The sequence below is a fragment of the Ranitomeya imitator genome, chromosome 3 (genome assembly GCF_032444005.1).
Source record: "Ranitomeya imitator isolate aRanImi1 chromosome 3, aRanImi1.pri, whole genome shotgun sequence".
NCBI classification, from domain to species: Eukaryota; Metazoa; Chordata; class Amphibia; order Anura; family Dendrobatidae; genus Ranitomeya; species Ranitomeya imitator.
The window spans coordinates 823,680,389-823,704,746 of record NC_091284.1 but is presented as its reverse complement, the minus strand read 5'-3'; the positions used below and the strand labels follow the sequence as shown (position 1 = coordinate 823,704,746).

Sequence of the window (24,358 nt, the reverse complement as noted above, 5' to 3'; positions counted from 1 at the left end):
CGGTGTCCTGATGGAGCAGAGCTGCAGTGTACAGCATGGGGGACTACAGAGGAGAAGCCTGACCCTCTAATGATAGAAGGGGATTTCTGACTACCATAGACTCCGCTAGACGAGGCAACTAAGGTGGAGTCATCGATGGCAGCGGTGTCCTGATGGAGCAGAGCTGCAGTGTACAGCATGGGGGACTACAGAGGAGCAGCCTGACCCTCTAATGATAGAAGGGGATTTCTGACTACCATAGACTCCGCTAGACGAGGCAGCTAAGGTGGAGTGATCTATGGCAGCGGTGTCCTGATGGAGCAGAGCTGCAGTGTACAGCATGGGGGACTACAGAGGAGCAGCCTGACCCTCTAATGATAGAAGGGGATTTCTGACTACCATAGACTCCGCTAGACGAGGCAGCTAAGGTGGAGTGATCGATGGCAGCGGTGTCCTGATGGAGCAGAGCTGCAGTGTACAGCATGGGGGACTACAGAGGAGCAGCCTGACCCTCTAATGATAGAAGGGGATTTCTGACTACCATAGACTCCGCTAGACGAGGCAACTAAGGTGGAGTCATCGATGGCAGCGGTGTCCTGATGGAGCAGAGCTGCAGTGTACAGCATGGGGGACTACAGAGGAGCAGCCTGACCCTCTAATGATAGAAGGGGATTTCTGACTACCATAGACTCCGCTAGACGAGGCAGCTAAGGTGGAGTGATCTATGGCAGCGGTGTCCTGATGGAGCAGAGCTGCAGTGTACAGCATGGGGGACTACAGAGGAGCAGCCTGACCCTCTAATGAGAGAAGGGGATTTCTGACTACCATAGACTCCGCTAGACGAGGCAGCTAAGGTGAAGTGATCGATGGCAGCGGTGTCCTGATGGAGCAGAGCTGCAGTGTACCGCATGGGGGCGTACAGAGGAGCAGCCTGACCCTCTAATGATAGAAGGGGATTTCTGACTACCATAGACTCCACTAGACGAGGCAGCTAAGGTGGAGTCATCGATGGCAGCGGTGTCCTGATGGAGCAGAGCTGCAGTGTACAGCATGGGGGCGTACAGAGGAGCAGCCTGACCCTCTAATGATAGAAGGGGATTTCTGACTACCATAGACTCCGCTAGACGAGGCAGCTAAGGTGGAGTGATCTATGGCAGCGGTGTCCTGATGGAGCAGAGCTGCAGTGTACAGCATGGGGGACTACAGAGGAGCAACCTGACCCTCTAATGATAGAAGGGGATTTCTGACTACCATAGACTCCGCTAGACGAGGCAGCTAAGGTGGAGTGATCTATGGCAGCGGTGTCCTGATGGAGCAGAGCTGCAGTGTACAGCATGGGGGACTACAGAGGAGCAGCCTGACCCTCTAATGATAGAAGGGGATTTCTGACTACCATAGACTCCGCTAGACGAGGCAGCTAAGGTGGAGTGATCTATGGCAGCGGTGTCCTGATGGAGCAGAGCTGCAGTGTACAGCATGGGGGACTACAGAGGAGCAGCCTGACCCTCTAATGATAGAAGGGGATTTCTGACTACCATAGACTCCGCTAGACGAGGCAACTAAGGTGAAGTGATCGATGGCAGCGGTGTCCTGATGGAGCAGAGCTGCAGTGTACCGCATGGGGGACTACAGAGGAGCAGCCTGACCCTCTAATGATAGAAGGGGATTTCTGACTACCATAGACTCCGCTAGACGAGACAACTAAGGTGAAGTGATCGATGGCAGCGGTGTCCTGATGGAGCAGAGCTGCAGTGTACAGCATGGGGGACTACAGAGGAGCAGCCTGACCCTCTAATGATAGAAGGGGATTTCTGACTACCATAGACTCCGCTAGACGAGGCAGCTGAGGTGGAGGCATCGATGGCAGCGGTGTCCTGATGGAGCAGAGCTGCAGTGTACAGCATGGGGGCGTACAGAGGAGCAGCCTGACCCTCTAATGATAGAAGGGGATTTCTGACTACCATAGACTTCGCTAGACGAGTCAGCTAAGGTGGAGTGATCGATGGCAGCGGTGTCCTGATGGAGCAGAGCTGCAGTGTACAGCATGGGGGCGTACAGAGGAGCAGCCTGACCCTCTAATGATAGAAGGGGATTTCTGACTACCATAGACTCCGCTAGACGAGGCAGCTAAGGTGGAGTGATCGATGGCAGCGGTGTCCTGATGGAGCAGAGCTGCAGTGTACAGCATGGGGGCGTACAGAGGAGCAGCCTGACCCTCTAATGATAGAAGGGGATTTCTGACTACCATAGACTCCGCTAGACGAGGCAGCTAAGGTGGAGTGATCGATGGCAGCGGTGTCCTGATGGAGCAGAGCTGCAGTGTACAGCATGGGGGCGTACAGAGGAGCAGCCTGACCCTCTAATGATAGAAGGGGATTTCTGACTACCATAGACTCCGCTAGACGAGGCAGCTAAGGTGGAGTGATCTATGGCAGCGGTGTCCTGATGGAGCAGAGCTGCAGTGTACAGCATGGGGGCGTACAGAGGAGCAGCCTGACCCTCTAATGAGAGAATTTGTGAATTTCAGGCTACATTATACTAGTACCGGATGTCCATCAACGGCTCATGTGCTGCTCTTCCAGTTATTATATCTCTAGTCGGTATGAATGTGAACTGGAGCCCACACCCTGCCACGCTGCACACCCTGCCACGCTCCACGCCAAGCCACGCTCCACACCGTGCCACGCTCCACAACCAGCCATGCTCCACACCCAGCCACGCTCCACACCCTGCCACGCTCCACACCCTGCCACGCTCCACGCCAAGCCACGCTCCACACTGTACCACGCTCCACACCGTGCCACGCTCCACATCCTGCCACACTCCACACCCTGCCACGCTCCACACCCTGCCATGCTCCACACCCTGCCACGCTCCACACCCTGCCACGCTCCACACCCTGCCACACTCCACACCAAGCCACGCTCCACACCGTGCCATGTTCCACACCATGCCACGCTCCACACCCAGCCATGCTCCACACCCAGCCACGCTCCACACCAGCCACGCCCCACACCATGCCACGCTCCACACCCAGCCACACTCCACACCCTGCCACGCTCCACGCCCAGCCATGCTCTCCACACCCAGACACACCCCACGCTCTGCCACCCCCCACACCCAGTCACGCTCCACACCCAGCCATGCTCCACACTCTGCCGCACTCCACACCCTGCCACGCTCCACACCCTGCCACTCTCCACACCCAGCCACGCCCCACACCCTGCCACGCTCCACACCCTGCCACGCTCCACGCCCAGCCACGCTCTCCACACCCAGACATGCCCCACACCGGGTCACGCTCCACATCCAGCCATGCTCCACACTCTGCCATGCCCCACACCCAGCCACGCTCCACACCCAGCCACGCTCCACACTGTCATGCTACACACCCAGCCACGCGCCACACCTTGCCACGCTCCACACCCAGACATGCTCCACACTCTGCCACGAACAGCGGCACAAGCCACAACAGGATACAGGTGTGGGGCCACACGTACGTATACTGCGCTGCGTAACACAAGGCAGCAATGTCAGGTGAATCCCCAGCAAAATATTCCAGCTGTGCTCTGTGGAACCTCTAGAGCTGGAATCAGAAATCTGCTCATTGGTATTAGAATCAGTCAGTGATGCTGCTGTCAAAATCACCATCTCAGATGAGGTCTGTAATGAAAATACTAATCCATTATTGTGCAATATCTGCTGTAAAGGAAAAACTGATCCCGCAGATCACCAGAGCAAGTACTGCACCAAGCCTGATCACGGCAGAAATAGTGGGAGAGTTTTGCTCTCAGGTCTATAGAATAGTGAGTGCAGCTCTGGGGGATACAACAGGATCAGTAATGTAATGTATGTACACAGTGACTGCACCAGCAGAATAGTGAGTGCTGCTCTGGGGTATAATACAGGATGTAACTCAGGATCAGTAATGTAATGTATGTACACAGTGACTGCACCAGCAGAATAGTGAGTGCAGCTCTGGGGTATAATACAGGATGTAACTCAGGATCAGTAATGTAATGTATGTACACAGTGACTGCACCAGCAGAATAGTGAGTGCAGCTCTGGAGTATAATACAGGAGGTAACTCAGGATCAGTAATGTAATGTATGTACACAGTGACTGCACCAGCAGAATAGTGAGTGCAGCTCTGGAGTATAATACAGGATGTAACTCAGGATCAGTAATGTAATGTATGTACACAGTGACTGCACCAGCAGAATAGTGAGTGCAGCTCTGGAGTATAATACAGGAGGTAACTCAGGATCAGTAATGTAATGTATGTACACAGTGACTGCACCAGCAGAATAGTGAGTGCAGCTCTGGAGTATAACACAGGAGGTAACTCAGGATCAGTAATGTATGTACACAGTGACTGCACCAGCAGAATAGTGAGTGCAGCTCTGGAGTATAATACAGGATGTAACTCAGGATCAGTAATGTAATGTATGTACACAGTGACTGCACCAGCAGAATAGTGAGTGCAGCTCTGGAGTATAATACAGGAGGTAACTCAGGGTCAGTAATGTAATGTATGTACACAGTGACTGCACCAGCAGAATAGTGAGTGCAGCTCTGGAGTATAATACAGGATGTAACTCAGGATCAGTAATGTAATGTATGTACACAGTGACTGCAGCAGCAGAATAGTGAGTGCAGCTCTGGGGTATAATACAGGATGTAACTCAGGATCAGTAATGTAATGTATGTACACAGTGACTGCAGCAGCAGAATAGTGAGTGCTGCTCTGGAGTATAATACAGGATGTAAGTCAGGATCAGTAATGTAATGTATGTACACAGTGACTGCACCAGCAGAATAGTGAGTGCTGCTCTGGAGTATAATACAGGAGGTAACTCAGGGTCAGTAATGTAATGTATGTACACAGTGACTGCACCAGCAGAATAGTGAGTGCTGCTCTGGAGTATAATACAGGATGTAACTCAGGATCAGTAATATAATGTATGTACACAGTGACTGCACCAGCAGAATAGTGAGTGCTGCTCTGGGGTATAATACAGGATGTAACTCAGGATCAGTAATGTAATGTATGTACACAGTGACTGCACCAGCAGAATAGTGAGTGCTGCTCTGGAGTATAATACAGGATGTAACTCAGGATCAGTAATATAATGTATGTACACAGTGACTGCACCAGCAGAATAGTGAGTGCTGCTCTGGAGTATAATACAGGATGTAACTCAGGATCAGTAATGTAATGTATGTACACAGTGACTGCACCAGCAGAATAGTGAGTGCAGCTCTGGAGTAGCAGGTGTTATTTATCACCTTGGGGTGGGTACTGCAGTAATTCTTCCGTTGCTGTGTGTAGATCCTCTGCACCGTCTGGACCTGGTGTATCGGGGCACTGACTCTCTTCCGTGACATTTTGTGGGTTTTCTCCCCAGCTTCGCTCTATATTTCAGTTATTACATCTGGTAATGATTCGCTGCTGGTTATTATCTCACTGTCAGCGGCTTCCTCCATTTTCCTCCTATCCTCCATTTTGCAGGTTGTCCTGTCCCCGGGTCACGTTGGATCCTTGTGTACAATGTGCAGAGTCGCTGCCGATCACCCGGTGGAGACGCAGAACGTTCTTGTGTCGGGTGAAATGATGTTTTGTGTAATGGAAGCGATCCCTTAGTGAACAGCAGGATGGCTCCAGCGCTGAGGCGGCCATGTCTCGCCCTCATGCTTTACACTGCAGCCACAGCGGAGCACATGGGTGTAAATGCTTATGGGGGATCTCCACATGGAAGACAAGGGGGGAAACAACAATGCTATACATAGCATCTCTATATCTTGATATGGCTGATAACAGGGAGTAATAGATTACATTTATCTGCCTAGCCAAATGGAAAAGCCAATAGGCTAATTAATAGATGTCCCTTTAAGACCCCTAAAAAATCTGGTTATGAAGGAGTTAAAGAGCAATGCTCCAGCAGATGAGTGATGCCCCCTCTGCCTGCGCACACAAGGTCATTGTATATGGGGAGAAAGTGGGGCGACGCTGTGCGCCTACTCTACGTCATGTGACTATGGCACTAATTATACATGTAATGACAGTGGTGCGCCCGCTGCGGCTGACAGGCGGCACTTACCCAATTTACATCTAATTACACCGCTCTGCACAATCCGCTCAGCATTTTTTTCTTTCTTTATTTATTATGATGTAACATAGATGTAGCAGAGCAATGCAGCAGAGTGATGTAGCATAGCAATGCAGTAGAACAATGCAGCGGCGCAATGTAGCATAGCGATGCAGCAGAGCAATATAGCATAGTGATGTAGCAGAACGATGTAGCAGAGTGATATAACATAACGATGCAGCAGAGCAATGTAGCTGAGCGATGTAGCAGAGTGATTCAGCATAGCAATGTAGCATAGCGATGTAGCATAGCAATGCAGCAGAGCAATATAGCATACTGATGTAGCAGAACGATGTAGCAGAGCAGTATAACATAACGATGCAGCAGAGCAATGTAGCTGAGCTATGTAGCAGAGTGATTCAGCATAGCGATGTAGCATAGTGATGTAGCAGAGCAATATAGCATAGCAATGCAGCAGAGGAATGTAGCAGAGCGATTCAGCATAGCGATGTAGCATAGCAATGTAGCAGAGCAATATAGCATGGCAATGCAGCAGAGCAATGTAGCAGAGCAATGTAGCAGAGTGATGTAGCAGAGTGATTCAGCATAGCGATGTAGCATAGCAATGTAGCAGAGCAATATAGCATGGCAATGCAGCAGAGCAATGTAGCAGAGCAATGTAGCAGAGTGATTCAGCATAGCGATGTAGCATAGCAATGTAGCAGAGCAATATAGCATGGCAATGCAGCAGAGCAATGTAGCAGAGCAATGTAGCAGAGCGATTCAGCATAGCGATGTAGCACAGCGATATATCAGAGTGATATAGCATAGCGATGTAGCAGAGCAATATATCATAGTAATGCAGCAGAGCGATGTAGCAGAGCGATGTAGCAGAGTGATTCAGCATAGCAATGTAGCATAGCGATGTAGCAGAGCAATATAGCAGAGTGATTCAGCATAGCGATGTAGCATAGCGATGTAGCAGAGCAATATAGCATAGCAATGCAGCAGAGCGATGTAGCACAGCGATATATCAGAGTGATATAGCATAGCAATGTAGCAGAGCTGAGCTTAATAGTTAACCCTTTCCCAACATGTCACATCACCAAAGTATTACAGCAAACCATAAAAGTTCAAATCACCTTGTGCACACGTTCAGGTTTTTTCGCGATAAAAAAGCTATAAAAACGCAGAAAAAGCGCATAGATATGCATCCTATCATTTAGAATGCATTCTGCAATTTTTGTACACATGATGCGGTTTTTTCCGCGAAAAAAACGCATCGCGGTAAAAAAAGCAGCATGTTCATTAATTTTGCGGATTTTTTGCGTTTTTCCCGCTATTCCATGCATTGGGAAAAAACGCAAAAAAATGCACCAAAAACGCACAAAAAACGCATGCGGATTTCTGGTAGAAATGTCCGGTTTTTGTCAGGAAATTTCTGCAAGAAATCCTGACGTGTGCACGTACCCAAGGACTTAACAAAAAAGTGAAACTTAAGAATTTTTTTTTTAAATGTTAAAAAATCAAAACAATCTCCCAATACCACTGAAATAATAAAAGAAAAAAACGTTGTGAATTCGGTTCGTCTGTAAATGACCGATCTATGAAATCCGAGAATTTGGTTAAACCACAAGAGAAATAAAACAGGAGCAGGAGAATTGCCGCTTTCCGGTCAGAACACAAAACAAGTTCACGAGACAGAATTGCAGTTTTTCTCACTAAACGCAGAAAAATAAAACAGTGCAAATAAAAACTGCAGCTCAAAATCCCCCCCGGCCGCCCACGGCCGCATCGGACGGAAACTAATACAGTGACGGGTTTTAGAAAATGGCAACGCACGGCACATGGTTTTTAAAGTTCTGATTTTTTTTTTAATGAATCAAAATGAATAAAAGCGATAAAGTTTGTTACCAGCGTAATCATAAAGCCCTGGAGAATCGTGTCACCGTGCTGCAGTCTCACCTGTGAGCATTTCACCATTATTACTCCTGATAAACTCTGCTGCATCTGATCGTTCTGTTACATTTCATAAACTCAGCTCTGCTGCATCTCACCGTTCTGTTACATTTCATAAACTCAGCTCTGCTGCATCTGACCGTTCTGTTACATTTCATAAACTCAGCTCTGCTGCATCTGACCGTTCTGTTACATTTCATAAACTCAGCTCTGCTGCATCTGATCGTTCTGTTACATTAGATAAACTCAGCTCTGCTACATCTGATCGTTCTGTTACATTTCATAAACTCAGCTCTGCTGCATCTGATCATTCTGTTACATTAGATAAACTGAGCTCTGCTGCATCTGATCGTTCTGTTACATTTGATAAACTCAGCTCTGCTGCATCTGATCGTTCTGTTACATTTGATAAACTCAGCTCTGCTACATCTGATCGTTCTGTTACATTTCATAAACTCAGCTCTGCTGCATCTGACCGTTCTGTTACATTTCATAAACTCAGCTCTGCTGCATCTGATCGTTCTGTTACATTAGATAAACTCAGCTCTGCTGCATCTGACCGTTCTGTTACATTTGATAAACTCAGCTCTGCTGCATCTGATCGTTCTGTTACATTTGATAAACTCAGCTCTGCTGCATCTGACCGTTCTGTTACATTTGATAAACTCAGCTCTGCTGCATCTGATCGTTCTGTTACATTTGATAAACTCAGCTCTGCTGCATCTGATCGTTCTGTTACATTTGATAAAATCAGCCTGCTGCATCTGACCGTTCTGTTACATTTGATAAACTCAGCTCTGCTGCATCTGATCATTCTGTTACATTTGATAAACTCAGCTCTGCTACATCTGATGGCTCCGTTACATTTGATAAACTCAGCTCTACTACATCTGATCGTTCTGTTACATTTCATAAACTCAGCTCTGCTACATCTGATCATTCTGTTACATTTGATAAACTCAGCTCTGCTACATCTGATGGCTCCGTTACATTTGATAAACTCAGCTCTACTACATCTGATCGTTCTGTTACATTTTATAAACTCAGCTCTGCTACATCTGATCATTCTGTTACATTTGATAAACTCAGCTCTACTACATCTGATCGTTCTGTTACATTTCATAAACTCAGCTCTGCTACATCTGATCATTCTGTTACATTTGATAAACTCAGCTCTGCTACATCTGATGGCTCCGTTACATTTGATAAACTCAGCTCTGCTACATCTGATCGTTCTGTTACATTTGGTAAACTCAGCTCTGCTACATCTGATCGTTCTGTTACATTTGATAAATTCAGCTCTGCTGCATCTGATCGTTCTGTTACATTAGATAAACTCAGCTCTGCTGCATCTGATCATTCTGTTACATTTCATAAACTCAGCTCTGCTGCATCTGATCATTCTGTTACATTAGATAAACTGAGCTCTGCTACATCTGATCGTTCTGTTACATTTCATAAACTCAGCTCTGCTGCATCTGATCGTTCTGTTACATTTCATAAACTCAGCTCTGCTGCATCTGATCGTTCTGTTACATTTCATAAACTCAGCTCTGCTGCATCTGATCGTTCTGTTACATTTCATAAACTCAGCTTTGCTGCATCTGATCATTCTGTTAATTTCATAAACTCAGCACTGCTGCATCTGATCATTCTGTTACATTAGATAAACTGAGCTCTGCTACATCTGATCGTTCTGTTCCATTTCAAAAACTCAGCTCTGCTGCATCTGATCGTTCTGTTACATTTCATAAACTCAGCTCTGCTGCATCTGATCATTTTGTTACATTAGATAAACTCAGCTCTGCTGCATCTGATCATTCTGTTACATTTCATAAACTCAGCTCTGCTGCATCTGATCGTTCTGTTACATTAGATAAACTGAGCTCTGCTACATCTGATCGTTCTGTTACATTTCATAAACTCAGCTCTGCTGCATCTGATCGTTCTGTTACATTTCATAAACCCAGCTCTGCTGCATCTGATCATTCTGTTACATTAGATAAACTGAGCTCTGCTACATCTGATCGTTCTGTTACATTTCATAAACTCAGCTCTGATGCATCTGATCGTTCTGTTACATTTCATAAACTCAGCTCTGCTGCATCTGATCATTTTGTTACATTAGATAAACTCAGCTCTGCTGCATCTGATCGTTCTGTTACATTTCATAAACTCAGCTTTGCTTCATCTGATCATTCTGTTACATTTCATAAACTCTGCTCTGCTGCATCTGATCGTTCTGTTCCATTTCATAAACTCAGCTCTGCTGCATCTGATCATTTTGTTACATTTCATAAACTCAGCTCTGCTGCATCTGATCGTTCTGTTACATTTCATAAATTCAGCTCTGCTGCATCTGATCATTCTGTTACATTTCATAAACTCAGCTCTGCTGCATCTGATCATTCTGTTACATTAGATAAACTGAGCTCTGCTACATCTGATCGTTCTGTTACATTTCATAAACTGAGCTCTGCTGCATCTGATCGTTCTGTTACATTAGATAAACTGAGCTCTGCTGCATCTGATCATTCTGTTACATTAGATAAACTGAGCTCTGCTACATCTGATCGTTCTGTTACATTAGATAAACTCAGCTCTGCTACATCTGATCGTTCTGTTACATTTCATAAACTCAGCTCTGCTGCATCTGATCGTTCTGTTACATTTCATAAACTCAGCTCTGCTGCATCTGATCATTTTGTTACATTAGATAAACTCAGCTCTGCTGCATCTGATCGTTCTGTTACATTTCATAAACTCAGCTCTGCTTCATCTGATCATTCTGTTACATTTCATAAACTCAGCTCTGCTGCATCTGATCGTTCTGTTACATTTCATAAACTCAGCTCTGCTGCATCTGATCATTTTGTTACATTTCATAAACTCAGCTCTGCTGCATCTGATCGTTCTGTTACATTTCATAAATTCAGCTCTGCTGCATCTGATCATTCTGTTACATTTCATAAACTCAGCTCTGCTGCATCTGATCATTCTGTTACATTAGATAAACTGAGCTCTGCTACATCTGATCGTTCTGTTACATTTGATAAACTCAGCTCTGCTGCATCTGATCGTTCTGTTACATTTGATAAACTCAGCTCTGCTGCATCTGATCATTCTGTTACATTTCATAAACTCAGCTCTGCTGCATCTGATCGTTCTGTTACATTTCATAAACTCAGCTCTGCTGCATCTGATCATTCTGTTACATTTGATAAACTCAGCTCTGCTACATCTGATCGTTCTGTTACATTTGATAAACTCAGCTCTGCTGCATCTGATCATTCTGTTACATTTGATAAACTCAGCTCTGCTGCATCTGATCATTGTGTTACATTTAATAAATTCAGCTCTACTACATCTGATGGCTCCGTTACATTTGATAAACTCAGCTCTACTACATCTGATCGTTCTGTTACATTTCATAAATTCAGCTCTGCTGCATCTGATCGTTCTGTTACATTAGATAAACTCAGCTCTGCTACATCTGATCGTTCTGTTACATTTGATAAACTCAGCTCTGCTGCATCTGATCGTTCTGTTACATTTCATAAACTCAGCTCTGCTGCATCTGATCATTCTGTTACATTTCATAAACTCAGCTCTGCTGCATCTGATCATTCTGTTACATTTCATAAACTCAGCTCTGCTGCATCTGATCATTCTGTTACATTAGATAAACTGAGCTCTGCTACATCTGATCGTTCTGTTACATTTCATAAACTCAGCTCTGCTGCATCTGATCGTTCTGTTACATTTCATAAACTCAGCTCTGCTGCATCTGATCGTTCTGTTACATTTCATAAACTCAGCTCTGCTGCATCTGATCGTTCTGTTACATTTCATAAACTCAGCTTTGCTGCATCTGATCATTCTGTTAATTTCATAAACTCAGCACTGCTGCATCTGATCATTCTGTTACATTAGATAAACTGAGCTCTGCTACATCTGATCGTTCTGTTCCATTTCATAAACTCAGCTCTGCTGCATCTGATCATTTTGTTACATTTCATAAACTCAGCTCTGCTGCATCTGATCATTTTGTTACATTAGATAAACTCAGCTCTGCTGCATCTGATCATTCTGTTACATTTCATAAACTCAGCTCTGCTGCATCTGATCGTTCTGTTACATTAGATAAACTGAGCTCTGCTACATCTGATCGTTCTGTTACATTTCATAAACTCAGCTCTGCTGCATCTGATCGTTCTGTTACATTTCATAAACCCAGCTCTGCTGCATCTGATCATTCTGTTACATTAGATAAACTGAGCTCTGCTACATCTGATCGTTCTGTTACATTTCATAAACTCAGCTCTGCTGCATCTGATCGTTCTGTTACATTTCATAAACTCAGCTCTGCTGCATCTGATCATTTTGTTACATTAGATAAACTCAGCTCTGCTGCATCTGATCGTTCTGTTACATTTCATAAACTCAGCTCTGCTTCATCTGATCATTCTGTTACATTTCATAAACTCTGCTCTGCTGCATCTGATCGTTCTGTTACATTTCATAAACTCAGCTCTGCTGCATCTGATCATTTTGTTACATTTCATAAACTCAGCTCTGCTGCATCTGATCGTTCTGTTACATTTCATAAATTCAGCTCTGCTGCATCTGATCATTCTGTTACATTTCATAAACTCAGCTCTGCTGCATCTGATCATTCTGTTACATTAGATAAACTGAGCTCTGCTACATCTGATCGTTCTGTTACATTTCATAAACTGAGCTCTGCTGCATCTGATCGTTCTGTTACATTAGATAAACTGAGCTCTGCTGCATCTGATCATTCTGTTACATTAGATAAACTGAGCTCTGCTACATCTGATCGTTCTGTTACATTAGATAAACTCAGCTCTGCTACATCTGATCGTTCTGTTACATTTCATAAACTCAGCTCTGCTGCATCTGATCGTTCTGTTACATTTCATAAACTCAGCTCTGCTGCATCTGATCATTTTGTTACATTAGATAAACTCAGCTCTGCTGCATCTGATCGTTCTGTTACATTTCATAAACTCAGCTCTGCTTCATCTGATCATTCTGTTACATTTCATAAACTCAGCTCTGCTGCATCTGATCGTTCTGTTACATTTCATAAACTCAGCTCTGCTGCATCTGATCATTTTGTTACATTTCATAAACTCAGCTCTGCTGCATCTGATCGTTCTGTTACATTTCATAAATTCAGCTCTGCTGCATCTGATCATTCTGTTACATTTCATAAACTCAGCTCTGCTGCATCTGATCATTCTGTTACATTAGATAAACTGAGCTCTGCTACATCTGATCGTTCTGTTACATTTCATAAACTGAGCTCTGCTGCATCTGATCGTTCTGTTACATTAGATAAACTGAGCTCTGCTGCATCTGATCATTCTGTTACATTAGATAAACTGAGCTCTGCTACATCTGATCGTTCTGTTACATTTCATAAACTCAGCTCTGCTGCATCTGATCATTCTGTTACATTAGACAAACTGAGCTCTGCTACATCTGATCGTTCTGTTACATTAGATAAACTCAGCTCTGCTACATCTGATCGTTCTGTTACATTTCATAAACTCAGCTCTGCTGCATCTGATCATTCTGTTACATTAGATAAACTGAGCTCTGCTGCATCTGATCGTTCTGTTACATTTCATAAACTCAGCTCTGCTGCATCTGATCGTTCTGTTACATTTCATAAACTCAGCTCTGCTGTATCTGATCATTCTGTTACATTTCATAAACTCAGCTCTGCTGCATCTTATCATTCTGTTACATTAGATAAACTGAGCTCTGCTACATCTGATCGTTCTGTTACATTTGATAAACTCAGCTCTGCTGCATCTGATCGTTCTGTTACATTTGATAAACTCAGCTCTGCTGCATCTGATCGTTCTGTTACATTTCATAAACTCAGCTCTGCTGCATCTGATCGTTCTGTTACATTTCATAAACTCAGCTCTGCTGCATCTGATCATTCTGTTACATTAGATAAACTGAGCTCTGCTACATCTGATCGTTCTGTTACATTTGATAAACTCAGCTCTGCTGCATCTGATCGTTCTGTTACATTTCATAAACTCAGCTCTGCTACATCTGATCGTTCTGTTACATTTCATAAACTCAGCTCTGCTGCATCTGATCATTTTGTTACATTAGATAAACTCAGCTCTGCTGCATCTGATCGTTCTGTTACATTTCATAAACTCAGCTCTGCTGCATCTGATCGTTCTGTTACATTTCATAAACTCAGCTCTGCTACATCTGATTGTTCTGTTACATTTCATAAACTCAGCTCTGCTGCATCTGATCATTTTGTTACATTAGATAAACTCAGCTCTGCTGCATCTGATCGTTCTGTTACATTTCATAAACTCAGCTCTGCTGCATCTGATCGTTCTGTTACATTTGATAAACTCAGCTCTGCTGCATCTGATCGTTCTGTTACATTTCATAAACTCAGCTCTGCTGCATCTGATCATTCTGTTACATTTCATAAACTCAGCTCTGCTGCATCTGATCGTTCTGTTACATTTCATAAACTCAGCTCTGCTGCATCTGATCGTTCTGTTACATTAGATAAACTGAGCTCTGCTACATCTGATCGTTCTGTTACATTTGATAAACTCAGCTCTGCTACATCTGATCGTTCTGTTACATTTGATAAACTCAGCTCTGCTGCATCTAATCGTTCTGTTACATTTCATAAACTCAGCTCTGCTGCATCTGATCGTTCTGTTACATTTTATAAACTCAGCTCTGCTGCATCTGATCATTCTGTTACATTTGATAAACTCAGCTCTGCTACATCTGATCGTTCTGTTACATTTGATAAACTCAGCTCTGCTGCATCTGATCGTTCTGTTACATTTGATAAACTCAGCTCTGCTGCATCTGATCGTTCTGTTACATTTCATAAACTCAGCTCTGCTGCATCTGATCGTTCTGTTACATTTGATAAACTCAGCTCTGCTGCATCTGATCATTCTGTTACATTTCATAAACTCCGCTCTGCTGCATCTGATCGTTCTGTTACATTTCATAAACTCCGCTCTGCTGCATCTGATCGTTCTGTTACATTTGATAAACTCAGCTCTGCTGCATCTGATCATTCTGTTACATTTGATAAACTCAGCTCTGCTGCATCTGATCGTTCTGTTACATTTCATAAACTCAGCTCTGCTGCATCTGATCATTCTGTTACATTTCATAAACTCAGCTCTGCTGCATCTGATCGTTCTGTTACATTTCATAAACTCAGCTCTGCTGCATCTGATCATTCTGTTACATTAGATAAACTGAGCTCTGCTACATCTGATCGTTCTGTTACATTTGATAAACTCAGCTCTGCTACATCTGATCGTTCTGTTACATTTGATAAACTCAGCTCTGCTGCATCTAATCGTTCTGTTACATTTCATAAACTCAGCTCTGCTGCATCTAATCGTTCTGTTACATTTCAGAAACTCAGCTCTGCTGCATCTGATCGTTCTGTTACATTTGATAAACTCAGCTCTGCTGCATCTGATCGTTCTGTTACATTTGATAAACTCAGCTCTGCTGCATCTGATCATTCTGTTACATTTCATAAACTCCGCTCTGCTGCATCTGATCTTTCTGTTACATTTCATAAACTCCGCTCTGCTGCATCTGATCGTTCTGTTTCATTTCATAAACTCAGCTCTGCTGCATCTGATCGTTCTGTTACATTTGATAAACTCAGCTCTGCTGCATCTGATCATTCTGTTACATTTGATAAACTCAGCTCTGCTGCATCTGATCGTTCTGTTACATTTCATAAACTCAGCTCTGCTACATCTGATCGTTCTGTTACATTTCATAAACTCAGCTCTGCTACATCTGATCATTCTGTTACATTTCATAAACTCAGCTCTGCTGCATCTGATGACTCCATTACATTTGATAAATTCAGCTCTGCTACATCTGATCGTTCTGTTACATTAGATAAACTGAGCTCTGCTACATCTGATCGTTCTGTTACATTAGATAAACTCAGCTCTGCTACATCTGATCGTTCTGTTACATTTCATAAACTCAGCTCTGCTGCATCTGATCATTCTGTTACATTAGATAAACTGAGCTCTGCTGCATCTGATCGTTCTGTTACATTTCATAAACTCAGCTCTGCTGCATCTGATCGTTCTGTTACATTTCATAAACTCAGCTCTGCTGTATGTGATCATTCTGTTACATTTCATAAACTCAGCTCTGCTACATCTGATCGTTCTGTTACATTTGATAAACTCAGCTCTGCTGCATCTGATCATTCTGTTACATTTCATAAACTCAGCTCTGCTGCATCTGATCATTCTGTTACATTAGATAAACTGAGCTCTGCTGCATCTGATCGTTCTGTTACATTTCATAAACTCAGCTCTGCTACATCTGATTGTTCTGTTACATTTCATAAACTCAGCTCTGCTGCATCTGATCATTTTGTTACATTAGATAAACTCAGCTCTGCTGCATCTGATCGTTCTGTTACATTTCATAAACTCAGCTCTGCTGCATCTGATCGTTCTGTTACATTTCATAAACTCAGCTCTGCTACATCTGATTGTTCTGTTACATTTCATAAACTCAGCTCTGCTGCATCTGATCATTTTGTTACATTAGATAAACTCAGCTCTGCTGCATCTGATCGTTCTGTTACATTTCATAAACTCAGCTCTGCTGCATCTGATCGTTCTGTTACATTTGATAAACTCAGCTCTGCTGCATCTGATCGTTCTGTTACATTTCATAAACTCAGCTCTGCTGCATCTGATCATTCTGTTACATTTCATAAACTCAGCTCTGCTGCATCTGATCGTTCTGTTACATTTCATAAACTCAGCTCTGCTGCATCTGATCATTCTGTTACATTAGATAAACTGAGCTCTGCTACATCTGATCGTTCTGTTACATTTGATAAACTCAGCTCTGCTACATCTGATCGTTCTGTTACATTTGATAAACTCAGCTCTGCTGCATCTGATCGTTCTGTTACATTTGATAAACTCAGCTCTGCTGCATCTGATCGTTCTGTTACATTTCATAAACTCAGCTCTGCTGCATCTGATCATTCTGTTACATTAGATAAACTGAGCTCTGCTACATCTGATCGTTCTGTTACATTTGATAAACTCAGCTCTGCTACATCTGATCGTTCTGTTACATTTGATAAACTCAGCTCTGCTGCATCTAATCGTTCTGTTACATTTCATAAACTCAGCTCTGCTGCATCTGATCGTTCTGTTACATTTGATAAACTCAGCTCTGCTGCATCTGATCATTCTGTTACATTTCATAAACTCCGCTCTGCTGCATCTGATCGTTCTGTTACATTTCATAAACTCCGCTCTGCTGCATCTGATCGTTCTGTTACATTTGATAAACTCAGCTCTGCTGCATCTGATCATTCTGTTACATTTGATAAACTCAGCTCTGCTGCATCTGATCGTTCTGTTACATTTCATAAACTCAGCTCTGCTGCATCTGATCATTCTGTTACATTTCATAAACTCAGCTCTGCTGCATCTGATCGTTCTGTTACATTTCATAAACTCAGCTCTGCTGCATCTGATCATTCTGTTACATTAGATAAACTGAGCTCTGCTACATCTGATCGTTCTGTTACATTTGATAAACTCAGCTCTGCTACATCTGATCGTTCTGTTACATTTGATAAACTCAGCTCTGCTGCATCTAATTGTTCTGTTACATTTCATAAACTCAGCTCTGCTGCATCTGATCGTTCTGTTACATTTGATAAACTCAGCTCTGCTGCATCTGATCATTCTGTTACATTTGATAAACTCAGCTCTGCTACATCTGATCGTTCTGTTACATTTGATAAACTCAGCTCTGCTGCATCTGATCGTTCTGTTACATTTGATAAACTCAGCTCTGCTGCATCTGATCGTTCTGTTACATTTGATAAACTCAGCTCTGCTGCATCTGATCGTTCTGTTACATTTGATAAACTCAGCTCTGCTGCATCTGATCATTCTGTTACATTTCATAAACTCCGCTCTGCTGCATCTGATCGTTCTGTTACATTTCATAAACTCCGCTCTGCTGCATCTGATCGTTCTGTTACATTTCATAAACTCAGCTCTGCTGCATCTGATCGTTCTGTTACATTTGATAAACTCAGCTCTGCTGCATCTGATCATTCTGTTACATTTGATAAACTCAGCTCTGCTGCATCTGATCGTTCTGTTGCATTAGATAAACTCAGCTCTGCTGCATCTGATCGTTCTGTTACATTTCATAAACTCAGCTCTGCTACATCTGATCGTTCTGTTACATTAGATAAACTGAGCTCTGCTGCATCTGATCGTTCTGTTACATTAGATAAACTCAGCTCTGCTGCATCTGATCGTTCTGTTACATTTCATAAACTCAGCTCTGCTACATCTGATCATTCTGTTACATTTCATAAACTCAGCTCTGCTACATCTGATCGTTCTGTTACATTTCATAAACTCAGCTCTGCTACATCTGATCATTCTGTTACATGTGATAAACTCAGCTCTGCTGCATTGGGCTCAGCTTTCTAACATCTGAAGACAGATCCGTAACATTTTATATACAGTAGTCCATTTTGTAACATTTATTAAACTCAGCTATTTTACAAACACAGCTCTGCTAACATCTGAATAGGGTTTCATCCGGTCCGAGCAGGTGTGCACGGAAGCTGCCAGTCCTGCCGGTGCCAGCACCAGATGAGGCCACGGTCCCTGGTGCTGCCATACGTCACTGCTTTTATATTAGGGGACCCATGGATGGAGCAGAGCTGAGTTTGCTATTTGGCATGGCCGGTATTTTTTTTATATAGCGCTGTTTGCTATCTTCGCCGTACATACTTTATATATACGTTCTTCACTGTATATACCGTATACGGCGCCCTCTATATACTGCACTTCCTCTGACCAGTCCTATATGAAGCCACTGTTTAGGGACTGAAAACCATTCATGTAACTACATGGCAGTGTTATTTCCCATGGCACCACGCTGTATCGGTAGAGCACTATATGGCGGTAGACGGTATTATATAATATTTGTTTTGTCCTGGTCCCTTTTTGTATCAGCGTTTTTTTTTTTTCATGTCCCCATTCGAGCTTTACATTGAGGCAGACAATTCCTTAATGATCCGTCCAGATTTTATTCTCTCTTTTTCTTGCCCTTTTTTTATGCAGATTTGTTGCTGTTTTATTGGGGCTTAATTTGGGTTTGATAGAATTTGGCGTCCTAATATTTGTTTTTGGTGTCTGACTGGACATCCGTCCCGACCACGTGCCAGACGTTTCCCATATGAGATCGCTCTCGGGATAAAAGAAAAAGAAGGCACAAATGGAAAACGGGCGAAAAATACCAAAAACTGTAAATAAAAGGTTCAGCAAATCGTCCCCATTATGCGGCACTATTACTGAGGGCCATCAGAATGTATTATTTTTGCATTACATGGTGGTGAGAGAAACTATATGGAGGTATTATTCTGCTAGTATATGGCGGTGTTATTTAATCACTCTACTGTATTGTTATAGCACTGTATGGCGGTACTTATAGTATGTGGCACTGCACAGTACATTATTTCTGTAGTGTCAGGTGGCAATTATATGAAAGTGTCATTTAGGCAGTATACTGTATCATTAGAGCACTGTATGGCGGTAGTTATATTCGGTGCGTTATTTTGGCAATATATGGATCAGACAGCACTGTAAAATGTTATTATTTAGATAACTATATGGAGGGGTTATTTGGACACTATACGGTATTATTGGAGCACTGTATGGCGGTAGTTACATTGTGAGGCACTGCTACTTAGAGACTGAATAGCGCATTTTTTCTGTAATATGTGGATGCGGCGGCAGGGCAATAATTCATTGTTATTTAGGCCACAACGTCACGGCATTATTTGGTCAGCGTGTGGCAGTGTCATTTATGCATTAGTCTGTAGCATTAGAGCACTGTATGGCGGTAGTTATATTTTGCGGTGCTGCTATTTTCATTCGGCACTGCACAGTACATGATTTCTGCAATGTGCAGAGGTGACAGCACTGTAAAATTATGTTATTTAGGCACATTACAGTATTATTAAAGCACGATATGGGGGCAGTTACATCGCGTGGCACTGCTACTTAGGGACTGAATAGTGCATTAGTTTGCAATAAATGGAGGTGGCGGTAGAATAATAAATCATTATTTAGGCGACGACATGAAAGTAGTATTTGGTCCGCATATGGCGGTATTATTTATAGTATCATTAATGACAGTATGGCAGTATTTACACTGGACACTGTACAGTTATTTCTGCAGAGTTTGGTGATGGCTGCACTGTAAATCGCTGTTATTTCAGTTACTATATAGAAGTATTATTTAGCCAGTATATGGCGGTGCGTATTTATTCACTATACGGTATGGCGCTTATATGGCGCTGTATGGTAGTAAAACTTATGGGGGTGTACCAGTAAAAGTGTCTCACCTTGGGGGAGTCTTTATGGGGCTCGCTGTAGAGGCTGCGTATCCTCCGACGCTCGGTCAGTTTGTTGTCAGCGGTGGTCGGTTGGTTGCATTCGCCCTTGAACGTGGCCTTGTAGCTGGTTTCATGCACCACTTTCTCCTCCGGAGGGCGATACTGAGGCCGGGCCTTTATTGGTTTCACAGGTTTCACATCAGTCCAGGGTCTGAACTCATTCCTGGAAGCAAAGGACAAAACCACCATTAATATTCCTACAAGCCGCCATCAGGAGAACGATCTACAGAATATGCTCCGGCCATTTATAGAGACGTCCCCAACCCAAGGCACTGAAATCACTAATGAGCTCCTACATGACACCTTGGAAGAAGTACAGACCCCAGACCAGCCCCCTCCTGAACAAATACAGACCTCAAACTGGACCTCTTAACTGCAGCCCCAGACCAGACCCCCAAAATAATGAAGTTCCGAATAGATCCCTAAACAAAAGCAGATGTCACACCTCAACCCCAAAATCAATACAGACCCCAAACCAGTCCCGATAAATCAGATAATAAAGATCCCAGACCCCAACTCACAAATAATTACAAATTTCAGAATAGACCTCTGAAATAAAAACAAAACTTGATTTCCTAAACTGATAGTCAGGACCGGACCCCCTAAACTAATACAGAGCCGGAATCAGACCCACTAAACTAATAGAGAGCCAGGACCAGACCCCCTAAACTAATACAGAGCCGGAATCAGACCCACTAAACTAATAGAGAGCCAGGACCAGACCCCAAAACTAATGCTGAGCCGGGACCTTGACCGTCTAAACTAATACAGAGCTGGGATCAGACCCACTAAACTAATACAGAGCTGGGATCAGACCCCCTAAACTAATGCTGAGCCAGGACCGGACCCCCTAAACTAATACAGAGCCGAGATTAGACCCACTAAACTAATACAGAGCCAGGACCAGACCCCCTAAACTAATACAGAGCCGGGATCAGACCCCCTAAACTAATACAGAGCCAGGACTGGACCCCCTAAACTAATACAGAGCTGGGATCAGACCCACTAAACTAATACAGAGCCAGGACCAGACCCCCTAAACTAATACAGAGCCGGGATCAGACCCCCTAAACTAATACAGAGCCAGGACTGGACCCCCTAAACTAATACAGAGCCGGGATCAGACCCACTAAACTAATAGAGAGCCAGGACCAGACCCCCTAAACTAATACAGAGCCGGAATCAGACCCACTAAACTAATAGAGAGCCAGGACCAGACCCCAAAACTAATGCTGAGCCGGGACCTTGACCGTCTAAACTAATACAGAGCTGGGATCAGACCCACTAAACTAATACAGAGCTGGGATCAGACCCCCTAAACTAATGCTGAGCCAGGACCGGACCCCCTAAACTAATACAGAGCCGAGATTAGACCCACTAAACTAATACAGAGCCAGGACCAGACCCCCTAAACTAATACAGAGCCGGGATCAGACCCCCTAAACTAATACAGAGCCAGGACTGGACCCCCTAAACTAATACAGAGCCGGGATCAGACCCCCTAAACTAATACAGAGCCAGGACTGGACCCCCTAAACTAATACAGAGCCGGGATCAGACCCACTAAACTAATACAGAGCCAGGACCAGACCCCAAAACTAATGCTGAGCCGGGACCGGACCCTCTAAACTAATACAGAGCTGGGATCAGACCCACTAAACTAATACAGAGCTGGGATCAGACCCACTAAACTAATGCTGAGCCAGGACCGGACCCCCTAAACTAATACAGAGCCGAGATTAGACCCACTAAACTAATACAGAGCCAGGACCAGACCCCCTAAACTAATACAGAGCCGGGATCAGACCCCCTAAACTAATACAGAGCCAGGACTGGACCCCCTAAACTAATACAGAGCCGGGATCAGACCCACTAAACTAATACAGAGCCAGGACCAGACCCCAAAACTAATGCTGAGCCGGGACCGGACCCCCTAAACTAATACAGAGCTGGGATCAGACCCACTAAACTAATGCTGAGCTGGGACCAGACCCCCTAAACTAATACAGAGCCGGGACCAGACCCCCTAAACTAATACAGAGCCGGGATCAGACCCCCTAAACTAATACAGAGTCAGGACCAGACCCCCTAAACTAATACTGAGCCGGGACCAGACCCCCTAAACTAATACAGATCCGGGACCAGACCCCCTAAACTAATACAGAGCCAGGACCAGACCCCCTAAACTAATACTGAGCCGGGACCAGACCCCCTAAACTAATACAGAGCCGGGACCAAACCCCCTAAACTAATACAGAGCCGGGATCAGACCCCTAAACTAATACAGAGCCAGGACCAGACCCCCCTAAACTAATACAGAGCCAGGATCAGACCCCCTAAACTAATACAGAGCCAGGACCAGACCCCCCTAAACTAATACAGAGCCAGGACCAGACCCCCTAAACTAATACTGAGCCGGGACCAGACCCCCTAAATAATACAGAGCCGGGACCAAACCCCCTAAACTAATACAGAGCCGGCACCAGACCCCCTAAACTAATACAGAGCCGGGATCAGACCCCCTAAACTAATACAGAGCCGGGACCAGACCCCCTAAACTAATACAGAGTCGGGATCAGACCCCCTAAACTAATACAGAGCCAGGACCGGACCCCCTAAACTAATACAGAGCCGGGATCAGACCCCCTAAACTAATACAGAGCCGGGACCAGACCCCCTAAACTAATATAGAGCCGGTACCAGACCCCCTAAACTAATAGAGAGCCAGGACCGGACCACCTAAACTAATAGAGAGCCAGGACCGGACCCCCTAAACTAATACAGAGCCGGGACCAGACCCCCTAAACTAATACAGAGCCGGGACCAGACCCCCTAAACTAATAGAGAGCCAGGACCAGACCCCCTAAACTAATTCAGAGCCGGGACCAGACCCCCTAAACTAATAGAGAGCCAGGACCAGACCCCCTAAACTAATAGAGAGCCGGGATCAGACCCCCTAAACTAATACAGAGCCAAGACCGGACTCCCTAAACTAATACAGAGCCGGGATCAGACCCCCTAAACTAATACAGAGCCAAGACCGGACCCCCTAAACTAATACAGAGCTGGGATCAGACCCCCTAAACTAATACAGAGCCGGGATCAGACCCCCTAAACTAATACAGAGCCAGGACCAGACCCCCTAAACTAATACTGAGCCGGGACCAGACCCCCTAAACTAATACAGAGCCGGGACCAAACCCCCTAAACTAATACAGAGCCGGGATCAGACCCCCTAAACTAATACAGAGCCAGGACCAGACCCCCCTAAACTAATACAGAGCCAGGATCAGACCCCCTAAACTAATACAGAGCCAGGACCAGACCCCCCTAAACTAATACAGAGCCAGGACCAGACCCCCTAAACTAATACTGAGCCGGGACCAGACCCCCTAAATAATACAGAGCCGGGACCAAACCCCCTAAACTAATACAGAGCCGGCACCAGACCCCCTAAACTAATACAGAGCCGGGATCAGACCCCCTAAACTAATACAGAGCCGGGACCAGACCCCCTAAACTAATACAGAGTCGGGATCAGACCCCCTAAACTAATACAGAGCCAGGACCGGACCCCCTAAACTAATACAGAGCCGGGATCAGACCCCCTAAACTAATACAGAGCCGGGACCAGACCCCCTAAACTAATATAGAGCCGGTACCAGACCCCCTAAACTAATAGAGAGCCAGGACCGGACCACCTAAACTAATAGAGAGCCAGGACCGGACCCCCTAAACTAATACAGAGCCGGGACCAGACCCCCTAAACTAATACAGAGCCGGGACCAGA

General features: G+C 44.4%; 1 protein-coding gene across 4 annotated transcripts in view; it reads right to left on the bottom strand.

Annotated features, from left to right (window-relative positions):
- MAP6 (microtubule associated protein 6) overlaps positions 1-24,358 on the bottom strand; it is a 114,650-nt gene that overhangs the window by 48,379 nt on the left and 41,913 nt on the right. For all 4 annotated transcript variants that reach the window (XM_069759394.1, XM_069759395.1, XM_069759397.1 and 1 more), the window contains exon 2: positions 20,518-20,731. In XM_069759394.1, coding sequence (XP_069615495.1) covers positions 20,518-20,731 — 214 coding nt within the window. The remainder of the gene's footprint in view (positions 1-20,517; positions 20,732-24,358) is intronic.